This window comes from Neomonachus schauinslandi, chromosome 8 (assembly GCF_002201575.2).
Source record: "Neomonachus schauinslandi chromosome 8, ASM220157v2, whole genome shotgun sequence".
Classification (NCBI taxonomy): Eukaryota; Metazoa; Chordata; class Mammalia; order Carnivora; family Phocidae; genus Neomonachus; species Neomonachus schauinslandi.
In genome coordinates this window covers 94829036-94844708 of record NC_058410.1, presented here as the reverse complement: position 1 = coordinate 94844708, position 15673 = coordinate 94829036, and the positions used below count along the sequence as shown (strand labels likewise).

Genomic DNA, 15673 nt, shown 5'->3' with positions numbered 1-15673 from the left:
TGTGTGTGTGTGTGTGTGTGTGTGTGTGTGTGTGTGTGTGTGTGTGTAGATACATACACACGCATATTTCAATCCCTCACTTGTTATATTGTGAGAAGGGATACACATGGAGAAGGCTGGCCCCACAGGTTCTAGGGTCCTCAAACATTCAAAAGTTACTCGAGACAGTGATGGCACGGAAGACGGACAACACTTCCTATCTGAGTCCTACCTTGGGCGTGCTGGTGGCGGGCCCCTGTGGAGAGGCTGCCTGGCCAGCCTGACTGGATACAGAAGTTGATCGGTTGGGTGACGCTCCTCGTGATGAAGGCCGTGATCTTCGGCCCCGGGGTCGGAAGGCAGCCATACCCTGACTGGCACCATCTGCTAAAATGAACTTCTCCCGAAGCTCCATGTTTGTCCTTCCTTTAGCTGGATTATGTGACACACACAGCAAGGCACGCAGACAGAAAAGGGAAAAAAGAAAGAAGAGGCGCTCAATTACGGGAAAAACAACTACCTGGCACCACAGACCATGGTGAGGAGTTCAAGAACAGCTTTTTGCCATGCCAACTCCCAACGCAGCATAACAAAAAGTTAAATGCATTCCTTTACAATGCATTCCTTTTGGATACAAGTAAGTTTGGGAAAGAAAAAAAAAAGTGTGTTTATTCTAACACTAGACACCAGCAAGAATAACCACTATTAAAGAAAGAGTCAGCATGAAAATGGAAAGCTCATGCTAAAATATTGTTAATCCACCAGCTACTGATGCCCACATGGTTCATCACCCCTTCCCCACACTGAGAAGACAAGCCAGTAAGGCAGGGACTGTAGCTTTTGCATGTACTACTGAGGTAAGGAGAATGCCAGTATTTTAACACTGGAATTAAACAATAGGATTACACAGAATGAGAGATGGTTTGTTAATCATGATGACAACATATAAACTCTCAGGTTTTTCACTTTTTATTTTATGCCTTGAAAAACTCGGTTTAACCGACATGCAATAACGAACGCCAGACCCAAGGATATGAGGTAATCAGTGATGCAACACTCATACAAACACATATGCACACGGAGAACACCCCACAAGAACCCGATGAGCAACGTGTTAGCATGTGTCTGATCACTTATAGAGCACCTACATTTGCGACACACCAAAAGTGTGCCAACGTTTCAGAACTTAAATTTGGAAGCACCAGCTCAGTTGGATATGAGTTAAGCCATACGCGATGGATGAAGCATGTTATCTTAAAACAAATGATTAAAGCAAGAATGTAAAAGTAGGAAAGAGAAAAGGCAAGAGGGGAGAGGCAAAGAGAGGGGTTGCCAACCTATAGTAGGCTGAGTAGTAGTAATTGAAGAGTTTGATTCCGAACGTAACATTTTACTCCCATGATGATGAACTAGAAAAAATGACACAGGATACCAATCACATTAAAGAATACTGTTAGCAAGAGAAGAAACAAAGTACAGTAGTTGAATATGCAAAGGGTGCTCAGATCCGGCTTTTAGCACACATTTTAGAAGAAAAGTTGCATCAGGGAAAGAAGCACTCAAAGATTTGACTCAGTAAGAAAAACGTATTTGGAAGACTTGGCCACAGTCACACTAACTTTTCTAAGCAACTCAACAGGACACTACACATTCTAATTCCTTTGTCTCATAAGTGGAACTGCATCACTTGAGGCTGCATTATTTCCAAAATATTAAAAAAAGGGAGTCTTTGTGATTTTACCCCTTTGGCGGGGGTATCTTTGACCTGCAGAGAGCAGAGCTACTGAGGAGGGTCATGTGACAATCCCTGGGCACCCTGAGTACAGCGGCCTGCTGACCCACAGGAACTCACTCTGATGTACCTGTATGGTCAGACGCCTGCACCAAATTAACAGAGGCCCCACTGGAAGAACCCCGGCCTCCCACTTGGTAGCCGAAACAGTATCAGCACGGACATTTGCGTTGTTCGATTAAGAGGATTGAAATGAGCTCACATGTTAAAGAAAATCACAAAAATGTTATTGCTTTTTTATTTTTCCCCAGAAGAAAAATGGGCTAAGTAAATGGGACCTAACTAGACACTGCAATCAAATGACCACTTGTAAGGTCAATCACTTAAGAATGCCACAATTGACTAGAGGATCTGAAAAATAAGGTAAATTGAAAGATAATCAAGGATTCTTTGGCTGGTAGGTATGGAGTGAATACAGTATCATATGTTTATATTTTCAACATGCTCATCTGCAGCTTCGAAGTAAGAGTCAAGTTGGCAGTTGATGATTATTTTCAAAACTTTTAGGTATTACTTTCCTTACCTCCCCCCAATTTGAAAAACTTTCACTTTTAAACTTTTACTGTCCAGCATGTTCAGTCTCCTTCAGTTCAATCTCCTTTCATTTTACTTTGCTATATAATAACAGATGAAATCCTTTCCCTAGTTGGTGTAATACTCATTTTGAAAATTGCAGATGGGAGCATTTCCTTAAAAAATATCTATTCTAGTATTTCCTGCCTATCAGTCTCATATTTATCCAGAAGATGTAAGGGAAATAAATGAGAAGAACATGGTTTACATGACTGCCACAAGTTCTTTGGGAACTTTAGGCTGACAGAGACCAATGTGAAACATTCATTATTGTAATAAATGACCAAAATTATACCCAGCATGTTATTGATGCTGGAAAATAGTACAAAATTGATATACTTTCATGGTGTTTTTATCTTGACATAGCATCTCCTTACCCCTGCAAGGATCATTTTTCACTAAGAACTCATCAAGTGCCATCCATCCACCTCCAACACGAACCATTACGGTACTTCGTAGGATCCGAACGAGTCGCAGTTGCTGGGAGTCTCCAAACTGTGAAGATGAAGGGAGAAAGAACCTCTAATTGTCAACAGCAAGTCTACACTAAAGGATGATGTGCAATGTGCAGTAGCTTAAAAGCAACCAACTTAAATTTCTTGCTTAGTTCACAGCGATTAGTAAAATCTCAGAAAAGGGTGTTTGAAATGATCTGCGTTAGACTGCTGCATGCTGATTTAGCCCAAAGGAAACAGTTTGGAAAAAGCTAACAAAGGTTATCAAGTATAATATTGAAGCTTTGTTCAAGAAATGATTTTTCTTCATGATAGAAACAATATTAGTAAGGCAGTAATTGAAAAATGTTTCTAGAAATCAAACACAGACATGAAAATAAGCACTGGCCCACTAGCCCAGGGCTTGTAAGATTCTAAAGAAAATCTAATAAACTCTGATTCTTCTTCATTAAAACTTCCTACTAAAACTGTTTTCCGCTGAAATCTGTGAGAGAAATCTCCAGAAACTCGTTTCATTTTCTCTAAGAGCAGTTGTGACTTAGAGAGATAAAGTAGTAAATGAACATGACCAACAAAAATTTCACAGTCAACTAAAATTTCTGCATCACTAATGATCTGGTAAACCAATTTGTTAAAGGCTGGATTAATGTGCCATTTTGGAATACTGTAATATTAAAACAGCCAGTGACACATTATTAATGATACAGCTTTCAAATCTAAAAAGCCTTCTCTTAAAGCTGTTTGTACCATAATTACAGACACTAATAAGCAGTTGAGTTCTTACCCTTTCAATGGATCTCCAATCACTTGGATACACTACAAATTCTGCAAGTCCTGAATAAAGGTCTAGACTACATAGTTTCTGATTGTAAGATTTACTTTGAAAGCCCATGAGAAATAATTTTATACTTTTAAATCATTTCTAATAGGCTCATGTTCAGCTTGTAAAAATCACCAAACCAAATTTCACGGCTGCCAACCCAGCAGATACCATAGCAAAATGAACAGTCAGGTAAGCATAAATAAAACTTCTTTTAAAGGCAGGTAAGATACAATTGTAACTTGGACTATTTGTCTGGGTTAATGATGGATAAACAGAAAGCTTTATTTTAAGTAGATACAATCTGCCACTTTTCAATATGCTTTAACACTGAGTTTCAGTAAAGGAGCCCTAAAACAAAGCCAACCATTCAAGACCCTGAAACTCAAAAGGACCTGGAAAGCATGTAAAATGCACCAGCAGGAACTCATGCGTTTTACATCAACCCTTTTTATATTGCTATTTCTAAGTCCATTTTCAAGGCTTGAGATTTAAACTTTCCTATAAAATGAACCGGTTCCTGAAAAGTAAATTAAAATTTAAAAATCAAAATATATATTTATTTTGTTAGAAAAAATTTGGTGCTGCTAATTAATAAGCAAAGGAAAAGGAAGGGATTTAAAGAAAATTACCCTTAAGAAACCAGATAATTAGACCAGACACTTTCGTTCCAAGATTATGTTCAAACAAAAGTTTTAAGGAAATAATGTTATTATTTTATAGAGATATTTCAATCCTAATAAATATGATTTACATTTATTTTGAGAGGGTATTCTCTAGACAACTAACATTGCCTTCAGAATTTCCCTAATTTTCCTAACAGCCAAATCGTGAGACAAGAAAAAAATAGGACTAATGTTTGCTCTTAGTGTTTTCAGTGAATAAAACCTTCTTAACCAGCTGAGCCACCAAGGCGCCCTGAATAAAACCTTCTTAAAGAGAGCACTTTTCTCATCCTTTCCACAAGTAAAAAATACTACCCCAATTGTTGATTCAGAAAATAACAAGAAGTGAGCAAAACAGTAACTTTTTATCTATTATAACTAATGCCAAGTCTTAAAGACATCTATTCAAAGGAACTGAAATTTCTATTTGAAAAAATTATGTGCTTGCAATGAATGGGGATAATAGGGAATTTGAAACTTGAGAGGTAATATGGCTTAAAAACCGAGTGGCAGAGTAATATGTAACATGATATGGTCAGGTATTATAAATAGTATGGTTCTTTCCAAAAGCATACAGTGAAAAACTCTTCTCTTTTGTTTAAATCAAAACACAATTTCTCTTTAGTTCTAAAAATTGTGATCATGACACAGGGCCACTGGACAGTTTATACTGACTTCAATGTAAAGTCAAAACGGGATAAAGTGTGATTTTAAGATTTCATAGAAGTTATAAGAGATACATTTCCTCAAAAGGAATGATACCAGAGTTAAAATTTCTACTCAGAAGATGCAAAGCCCTGAATCAGTGATTTAGGACAAATGGGACAGTCGCTGCTTTGGAGAGAACACATTACCTGTGGCTGAGCGCCAGGGAGACTTCTCACTACTCTTGTCTTCCCACGTCACTGCCCAGTGCGGATCCTTCTCTAGCTATTGTCAACCACATGACCTCAATGTTTGATTTTTTTTTACCTCAATAGTTAAACACAGCATAGAGATATGTGCAGCATCAAATCTGTGTTCCAATACGTATTTGCATAAAACATATGCTAGCAGTCTCATTATAAACTGGAACTAAAAATTGCATTTGTAACACTGTGACCAGTCAAGCTACAATTTATTATCTGGTTTGCTTAAAAGTAATCTCCTCATTTGAGACACACGGCAAAAAGGAATCCTGGATCAAGGACCCTTAACAGCGTTTACAGAAACACCACGCCAACCAACAATGTAGTAGCTAGGGCAACAGCATGGGAAAGATTGGCCATGGCAAGCTTTAATGACTATGAATTAAAGTTAAAAAAAAAAAAAATCATTGGGAACTTGAGAATACATTCCACTGGTTTATACCTGATTTCCCAGGAAGAACTGATAAAAAAAAAAATGAAAAATGGAAGAAAGACACAATTAGTTCAATAGGAAACTTTCTATATGACTCTAGAACACACACATACAATCCTTCACACTCTGGGCTCCTGGATATAGTATCTAGTTTAGAGATGTGCAGGTACCCACTTCAAACCATATAATCAGTAAATTTTCTATAAAAGTTTTTTTTTTTTAAATCCTTGGGTTTCAAATTTAGGTTAGAAATTCAAATATGTCGAATATTTTTCAATATGAAAATATAAAAACTAAAATCAAAAAGAAATTTCGCTTGTAAGTAACATACTGTATTAGGGAAACTCAGCACATTTCCTATCTAGCTACTACATGTAAGAGATATTCCAAAAAAGAGAAGAAAAAGATAGAGGAGTGACAAAGTCACACTGGTGTTCAAGCAATTATTTTGAAGAAGGTGAACTGAGCTTTTGAGATTCTGAATAAAAGGAAAAGTAACTACACAAGTGGAAACCTTTGCCCCTTTTTCGTATTTCTGAAAGTGATTCAACGTTTTTAACTTTGTGGTTCTGCCTTTGAATAGCTTTATTAGAAATATGAAAACTTACCTGTAATCATAATAAAATATATTATAAAGTCATAGGAAGCAACCTGAGTATGTGGCATGTGTTTTCCTCCTCAAAGTGAAGCGTGTGTCAAAGATATGTCCTAATTTACAAAATGCAGGCTATCTCTATATAATTTAAAATGACAAAAGCTGGAATTTCATATACCATTCTATTGTGACGTAAGGTAAAAAATAAATAATTAGCATTCCTGGAAAGCAATGCAGTTCAAATTGTATATAAATTTCCATTTTTATCCTTCAAGAGAACTAAACCGTTAATTTTTGAAAACTCACCCTGTATTTGTTGTCTCCAATCTGTTCAACTTGAAATCGTTTTGCACATTTACATTTCGCTACCTGCCTTGTCACCTGCCAAAAACAATGATGAAATGTCCACTTAAAGTTAACATTACATCGCGGAGTCCGTAAACACCTCGACACAACAACTCAAGATGGAAGTACATAAGATAAAATGGCTGCATGAATTCGCACGTGGTATCCTGGCAGCAGCACACTGCTGCTGTTGCAGGGGGTGGGGGATATGGAGTACCTCATCTTCGATTTTGTCGGCATCAGTGACGGGTTTATAGGCGTCTTTATTTGGGTGAAGGGCTGCTACAAATTCGTAGTAGTCAATATACCCGTCGCCGTCTCGGTCAAAGATGTCTGCCACCGCGCTCATCTCCAAGCGGCTGGTTGGAAACTCTAAAATTTTCAAAATCATAGTAAAGTAAGATTACTGAAGTATAGCTGGAAAATAAAACTGTAAGATACTGAACGGTGTACATCGCAATGATCTGATCCTTGTACATGTTGTGAAAGGAGTCCTCCCATGAAGTTAATTAACACACCCACCACCTCACATATTTATCTTTTTGTTTTTTTCTGAATGTTTAAGTTCTACTCAGAAAATTTCAACTACACAATACAGTGTTATCAACTGTAGCCATCAGGTTATACTTCAGATCCTTTGACCTTACACATCGTACAGCTTAAAGTTTGTACCCTTTTACCAGGCTCTGCCTATTCCCTCCCCCACCACCTCCCAGCCCCTGGCAACCTCTTTTCTACTCTCTGTGAGTTTCACTCTGTATGTAGATTCCACGTATAAATGATAATTAAGATACTCTCAGAATAAGCCATACTACATTCCCAGTGAAAGTTGTTTTTGTTTTTTTGTTTTTGTTTTTTTTAAAGATTTTACTTATTTATCTGACAGAGAGAGACACAGCAAGAGAGGGAACACAAGCAGGGGGAATGGGAGAGGGAGAAGCAGGCTCCCCGCAGAGTGGGGAGCCGGATGTGGGGCTCGATCCCAGGACCCCGGGATCATGACCTGAGCCGAAGGCAGATGCCCAACGACCGAGCCACCCAGGTGCCCTACCAGTGAAAGTTTTTAAGACCTGCTATTTATAACAACATTTTACAAAAAGATTTAATCTTAAAAAAAAAGTTAAGTAGTATAACTTGCTAATTCTGCCTCAACTGTATTATTTTTATCTTAATGTAGCCAGTTAAATTATCAGGGTCATCAAACATATTAAAATCCTCTTAAAAGCTGATTTGTATCATAACAAATGAAACCACTATATATGGGACCTACATTTATCTTTAATTACTACCAGGGTGAATCATTTGAAATTGCTGTTTTACTAGGTTGAAAACTGTTTAAAATTAGCCAATTTCATATGGTTCAACTACCACTCTACTTAAGGAATATATGAATTTTATATATATGAATTCATATCATATATACTCATATGATTATATTAAATTTAAGAATTATTTCCAGTAACATCTGCCAGAGAAATCACATCCATATGACTCAACCATCAAACAAGGTGACACATACCTTAAGAATTTTTATAGAGTTCTAATTTCCCACTAATGACAAGGATTAAGTATCAATTAGAACAAAAAAGGGAAGAGGCTGACTTGAATCGATTGATTTCCCATTACAGGTCGGACAAAACAAACAATCTAAGAATCAGATTATTAGCTTTATTATACTAATGAGGACACAGCTGCAGTGGAACAAGGAATATACTAACTGCGGTTACATGAGTACGAAGTATGCCTGACTCCAAAACCACACATTTCACCAAGGACACGTCACTGAGGGCAGTGACTTCATAGCCAAGTTTAAAGGCAATGCTTCACTGGTAACACAAGTTTAAACTGTGCTTATTTTCTTTAAAAATGACATCATTTAGAGTCACCTCTCTTGGGACTTACTTGAGGAAAGAATTCCATCAATAAATTCTTGTCGGGTTATTTTCCCGTCCTGATCTTTATCAATTCTCCTGAAGAAGTCCATCACTCGAGATTTCTTATGATTCATCCACCTCATGTATTTTTTGCGCCAGATATCAAAATCAAAGTTAGCAAATTCCCTCAGCTGGAAAGGACAAAAGGTATTTTGGTTCATATGGGGCTCAAATGATATCTCATACTTTATGAATAAAGTTATTTTTAATGACCTTCCAGATCACGTACAGGTCTTTCTGACTTCAAAAAAAAGGTCTGATCTTGCAAAGGGAGTACAGGAATATCTTTCCTGGAATTTCACTCCTGACACTGGTTTTTCTTTTCAAATAAAAGAAACAAATAAAGCTCCTCAAGAAGTCAAACTGCAAATTTCTGAGAGTGCCAATGTGACAAAGGTGGACGGCCCCAAAGAAACACTACTGGTAAGTTCTATGCCCACCAGACAGCAGGCCCAGCTCAGCAGCACTTACCACCTCTGCTCTCTCCCTGCTGCTTGCTATTCTACCTTCTCTAGGTTTCTAAAAACTTCACAGTTTCAGAATCTGAAACTCTAAATCTCAGACCACAGAACATATATATATATATATATATATATATATATATATATATAATGAAAATATCTGAATTATCAATAGTAATATTTCCCAGGTAATACCAAGCAAACATATGTTAAGCTGGATCTTTTCTTATGCAGTCAGCTTCTGATTATGTTAAAACATATTATAGTGGACCCTTGAACAACATGGGTTTGAACTGTGTGGGTCCACTTTCATGCAGGTTTTTTACAAAATAAAAAAAGATGTATTTTCTCTTCCTTGTGATTTTCTTAATAACATTTCCTTTTCTCTAGCTTATTTTCTGGTAAGAATACAGTATATAACACATACAACATACAAAATTGGCGTTAATTGCTTATCATGGGTAAGGCATTTGGTCAACAGAGGCTACTACAGATAAGGCTTCAGGTCAACAGTAAGCTTTTAAGCATTTCAGTTTTGGGGAATCAAAAGTTATACATGGATTTTTTGACTATGCAGTCAGTGGTGGGGGGGGGCAGGGAGGGGGAGGATGCTGGCGTCCCCAACCCTCATGTTGTTCAAGGGTCAACTGTTGTTTTTTACTTTATTGATTCCCTAAACCCACATCCCATATATCAGGGGTGCTGAATATAGGGGTTTTCTAACCTCCTCCAGTCTGTCCAAGGCGTCATTAAGCTTTCTCCTCCTTTCCAACGCAAGGAGCCAAACTTGTTGCCATTTGCTCACCAATAAGTTGACCCTGGGATTCTTGGTTTCAATTTGTGTCTGTGATCCAGAGGGATATAAGCTTGATGCCGGAAAGCGCTTTCCTGTTAAAATACAACTTCAGTTAGGAGGACAGTTTCCAGGGTTCTGAAATATGTTAAGGCCTGGCCTTTATTGTTCCTAGCTAAGACTGAATCAGCTTAATTATTTAGAAATATCTTATTTAGATGATGTATAATGTTCAAGTCCAGATCTGTTTTACTTACCAAGGATCACATAATTTTCATATAAAATAGAGAAACATATCCTGACAGGGGCATTTAAATACTAGAAAGCTCTCTTTATAAAATTATGTTTAAAACATTTTCCAGCTTAAAATCCATGCCATTTCATTGACAACGAAGTACCTTGTGATCCTGTCTTTTGTTAAGGCATGATAAAAGAAATCTCCCAGGGCAGTGAGACTTATCTTAGAATCAACTACACAAAACCAGCTGTCCTTCTTAGAAAAGATGGCTAGAAGGAGGGCAAGTGAGGGCAGGAGACAGTGGCCATTCATTTGAGTCACAGCAAGATACTTTACAAATTCTGATCAAATATGGACGTGTGTGTAGGATCCCAGGTTTCATCCAAGTCCATTTTCCACAGAGATTGTATGTTTCCTGTGCATAGTTTCATACCCCAATTTACTGCCTTACTAACATTTTCTCCCTCTTTTCTGGCTATTTTTCACAAGTTTCTATAACATCAGAGAACAACTGTCTCAATGGATTTTCCTCATCTAACTAAATGATTAAATGTGCCCTAGAAAAACTACTGGCCTAAAGTCATAAAGGAAGTGAGCGTCCAAGCTGGGATTTGCCCAGAGTTCCTAACTCCTACGAGGCTATACAAAAATACCAACAGCTAATATTTATTGAGCATTTAACTACATGCCAGGGAGTATGCTAAGTGCTTCATACACATTAGCTCATTTAATCCTCACCAGAATCCAATGAGGTTATAATTATCCCCTTTATAAATGTGTAAATTGAGGCTCAGAGAGAGTGTAAGTAACTTGTCCCAGGTTCAATTTCCCAGCTGGTAAGGAGTCTGCCTCCAGAGTTCTTAACCACTTTGTTACCTTGCCCCCTTGTGTAATACAGCAACTACAAAAGATGTGAAATCATTTTATTAAAGCACCATTTGGGAATATATAAAATTACCACTATTCAGATATAAATTGTGCTTCTTTTAAATCTTCTCCAAGCCAGCTATTATTGTTTTTAATGTCCCTTTGTAACTTCATTTCGTGGAGTCAGGGTATTCTGAGAAGTAAATAGAGCCTGAAGTCATATGAATATGGGCAAAATCTACCAGACTGCTGGCCACTAATGAACAGTTAGGTCGTGAACTTTATCCAGGTCATGGTCATTTCTGTTACATCCCACCGTAAGGTTATTTACATAATAGAAGCAAAAGGGGATGATGGTTTCTGTTCTTGTTGCAAATTTTTTCCAATTTCTTCTAGCTAATCTAAAAGATAACCTTCAAGCAAATAAAACTACACAGAGAGACCTGGATATATCTTTTTCTTTATTTTTAAATAAGCTGCTACAATATTTGAGCCCATGTATTCTTTCAAGGAAAACTTTTTGACAGAGAGGAGCTCATAGAATCACCAATTGCTCTGAAATTTCAAACGACAACTCAAAACTAACTTCCTTGGCTTTAGCCATGTAAGAAATTGGCCACTGCTTACTTCCTGCTCGTCCCTTATCCAGGACTGGAATATGGGACTGTAATGAGGAAGGATCAGCCGTTCTCCTCTTGTAGGTCTTGGTAACTTTGTCCACATCAGGTTGTTTTCTGGTCATTTCCTCCATGAAGGTCTGAAATGTCAATGTCAGTTAAATATAAGTACATCAGAGAAAACTATCTTCAGAAATGAACTAAAAACAAAGGATAAAAAGACCATGCTATTATTTCTGAAATTCATCCTGGAAAAAAAGGCATAAACCAACTTGTTGTTTCTTTAGGGGGAAAAATGTAAGCCACCATAACATAGCATTTACTCATATCTAAAGAATATAAAATGTTATACCTGGTAAGTAATTAGAGCACTGTAACAGTAATTTGTTTTAGTTTGAAGACCACACATGGGAGCAGCTGAATAATTGATATAACCTATCTGTGTATCAACCAGGATCTTCCAGAGCTTCCAAACTCTTCCTGAAGAATCTTAAAGTGAGCATTTATCTGCAAAGCAACTAATTACCTGGGCTGGTCCTTAGGGCTTCTCTGCGGCACATTTCACTTACATACTTGAAATACTTAGGATGGCTTTGATATACAGTGACATACAGCAACCACATTAAATATGGATATATTTTAAATTATTTCTGTTGATACATACGCTATGCCAAGGGAGATAAAAGTTATTCAGGTTAAAGTTTCCATTTAAGAGGGGCGCCTGGGTGGCTCAGATGGTTAAGCGTCTGCCTTCGGCTCGGGTCATGATCCCGGGGTCCTGGGATCGAGCCCCGCATCGGGCTCCTGGCTCAGCCGGGAGTCTGCTTCTCCCTCTCCCTCTGCCTCTCCCACTGCTCATGCTCTCTCTCTCTCTCTGTATCTCTGTGTCTCAAATGAATAAATAAAATCTTTAAAAAAAAAAAAAAGTTTCCATTTAAGAGGTCTGACTGTCTTGCCACTTCTTGTCTTGTCTCCTTAGGCTTATATTATTATTGCTAACTTAGATATCCCTATATCTGGAATATGCAGCAAAGACCGAGACTGTGGTGAAAAGGGATGAAAAAAAGAGGAGGGGGATAAAAGCGAAGAGTGGAGAAACACATTTCTGGAATATCTGTCACACTGGAGAACACTGATCACAGAGAACATGGCGTGAGGCCCTTCAGGGCCATTACGGACATTGATGGCTCAGACCTTTATTAAAAATCTAATAGCAATATTAACTGCTTAGTCAACTAAGCTGACTTAGTAATGTTTCCCTTTGTAAAAGTGTACCAAACAAAGTAACAAGCAAACAAATAAATCAGAGGTAGTGTGACACCCATCATTTCAGTTTGAAACAGGTAGGATAGAGAAGTCATTTTTTTTTTGAGCAAGACGATGCGCTCCCTTGTAGACAGGATGTATTTGAAGTACAGACGGTCACCGTGGGAGATGTGTAGCAGCAGAGAGTAGAATATGCAAGGATGGAACAATAAAGCACGGGAGGGCGAGGTCGCCAGAAGACGGAGCAGAAGGACAGGGTGGAGCGGAAGGTAAGTAAGTGTAAGGAAGGACTTGAGTGTGTTCGAGGAAGTGAAGGTAACAAGCACAAAGCACTCTTCTGAGAAGTATGGTAGTGAAATAAAAACAGTATCTGAGAAGACAGGGGTTAGGATGGTATTTATTTTACCTGGTGTTCTGCGATGAGGGCTTTCACCTCTTCGATTTCCTGGGGGATGACTTCTTTGTCCTTGTCACTAAGTGTAGTCTCGGCCCACTGCAACCAAGCCAGCAAAGCTTCCAACAATTCCTGTTTCGCAATGAGCCCAGCCAGAGCACTTGCTAATCTCTGCTGATGCTGCTTCGCCCAGGCCAGCACCTGTTGGGGAGACAAATGTCTCTGAATTTCATCCATCTCAGGTAATAATTTAATCAATGTAAAAATACACAGCATTTAAATGTAAATTCGGATCATCCTGGGCCTGGAGTCATAACACTTCCAGTCTTTCTAGATCCCATCAGTGGTACCAAGACCCAGCTTGAGGAGGACATGAGAGCCCCCTCTGATGTTTGCCCCCTTACTTAGAGATGGGTGTCAAACACCCAGGCTTCCTTGAGATTTCTAATCTGAGTTCAGATATGCATTTTCTGAAGGCTCAAGGATGCTTATTCCATGTAGCACTGAGTGGAAATAAAAATAGCTAAAATCTTAAAATACAGAGTTCAGTTCATGTACGCAATCCATTCCCCAAGCATATACTCCCCTGAAGTACAATTCGGGTGCTGGATTACTCGACAGAGATAATGTGGAAGTGGGACAAAAAAATCATACAGGGAACCAAATATTTGCCTTTTCATGCTTCAGGGACATAGCTGCAAAACGGCTTTAACTTTTTAAATAAAAGCAGACTGCAGAGACAGGTCATGCACACAGGAAGGTATTTTAAAGAGCATTTTTCTTTGCAGAGGCCTCCTGTTCCCACGGTCATAAATGTATCTCAACTGCTGAAGTTTCTTTACCCCCAATTCTCAAAGCTGTTGCTGCTCTAACAATGACCTGAGACCCACTGACCTCCTCAAACCTGGCCCGGATGATGGTTATCCAGTGCTTAATGGTGGTGATGGAGTCAGGGTGGCAGATGGCCAGGACGGCGTCTCCCATACTGGTAGCTTTATTCAGCGCGGCCCGTTTTTCTTCCAGTTTCTTCATGAATTCCTAGGGCAGAAACAAAGACCTCGATTAGCTGCTGGCTCTGGCTGAAAACAAAACTCCAGTGACGTGCACGTGACCGTCAGAGTTAGACAATACACGAGAACTTCAGTTGCTTCATTCACAGCTGGAAATAATTCACTAATTGGGGAATTAAGAGAGGAGAAGGGACAAAAATGGGAAATGAAGTACTTTCTAACATTTATTTCTAAGTACATGGATAACATCTCATGCTTTACAAAACATGTTATGTACAAAAAACACTCTTCTATATCTGGATATCTTATAAGTATAGTAATGGAGAATAGGACTAGGAGAGATAGTATTACCAGAGACAAAAATAATATAGACTGAAAAAAAAAAATGTCCTAACAAGTAAGACTAGGAGGTTGTATATTTAAAATAGCATGAACTGTGTGCCAGGAATGAGAGGAATATGTACCAAAAAGGAAGAGAGAAGGGTGGGCAAGGAACTATAAATGTTCGGGGTGAGGGAGAGAGGGCCCAAATGTCCAGCAGGAAAGAGCTGGGGAGAGCCTGAAGGGGGTGAGCCTGACAGCCTGACAGCCAGAAACAGCCATCCCCTGCTCTGGTGGGATGAAGAAGCCTTGACGGGCTTCAAAATGCTTTCAAATCAACCTTTTTGCAAATGTCTCACACATATAACTGTACTTTCTACCATCAGAACTGTATCCATAGATACAGGAGTCACAGAACTCTGAAAGTGTGGCTACAAATGAGGACCTCTGCCTTAAAAAAAAGGTCGCATGCTTCCAAAACCTCATAGTGAGTTTCAAGCATCCGTCAGCACCCCAGTCTGGACCACAGCACTAAGACGGATTCCTTAGTCCGGAACAAGGGCTGCAGAGGCTGCAGAGAGAGCTGACACTCCGTACTGCCCATGCCATGTGATCAGGGTGATCATCTGAAAATCTAAGTGTTTCCTATAATGTCTAGTGACCTTTTTTTTCGGACTCTGTGACGCAGCTCTGTCATATACCTCCTACTCTGACATGTTGCTATGTTTCCTCACATACTCCCTGGACATTAAGGTCCACAAGATCAAAAGACTGTGTCTTATTCAATTTTGTGTCTTTGTGACTGAATAAATGCTTTTTAACTTTCATTTACATATTTTTACTGCTGTCGTGTCAAGGTTGGATTAACAATATACTCCACTAACATGACCTACTTTTTAAATATCATAACCTACTTTTAAAAGTATTTTAATTTCCCCCAATATAGATCTGCTTAACTGGAAGGAAAAAAAAAAAAGCTTTACTAGGAAGAGAAAACCAGAAGTCAATAATAGCTGTGCTTTCCCAAGGACAGGTGATCTGACCATATACCTTTAATCACCCCTAACCTAGCAGTCCTGCCCAGAGTGCCGTGGGCTGGACGATCAACCCCTGCTTGCATTCTGTGCTCACCTGGGAAAGCTTGCCATTTTTAGAAAGTGGACTGTACTGAGAAGTCTCTGGTCCTGGGGCTAAGAAATTAAATATC

The 15673-nt window shown here is 38.7% G+C and overlaps 1 protein-coding gene across 1 annotated transcript in view; it reads right to left on the bottom strand.

Annotated features, from left to right (window-relative positions):
- The window catches only part of DST (dystonin), a 476155-nt gene that overhangs the window by 5768 nt on the left and 454714 nt on the right, over nucleotides 1-15673 (bottom strand). Inside the window, 11 exon segments of the mRNA XM_044917613.1 lie at nucleotides 212-411; nucleotides 1317-1388; nucleotides 2722-2839; nucleotides 5635-5652; nucleotides 6527-6601; nucleotides 6783-6937; nucleotides 8468-8630; nucleotides 9685-9848; nucleotides 11486-11615; nucleotides 13148-13336; nucleotides 14030-14173. Coding sequence (XP_044773548.1) covers nucleotides 212-411; nucleotides 1317-1388; nucleotides 2722-2839; nucleotides 5635-5652; nucleotides 6527-6601; nucleotides 6783-6937; nucleotides 8468-8630; nucleotides 9685-9848; nucleotides 11486-11615; nucleotides 13148-13336; nucleotides 14030-14173 — 1428 coding nt within the window.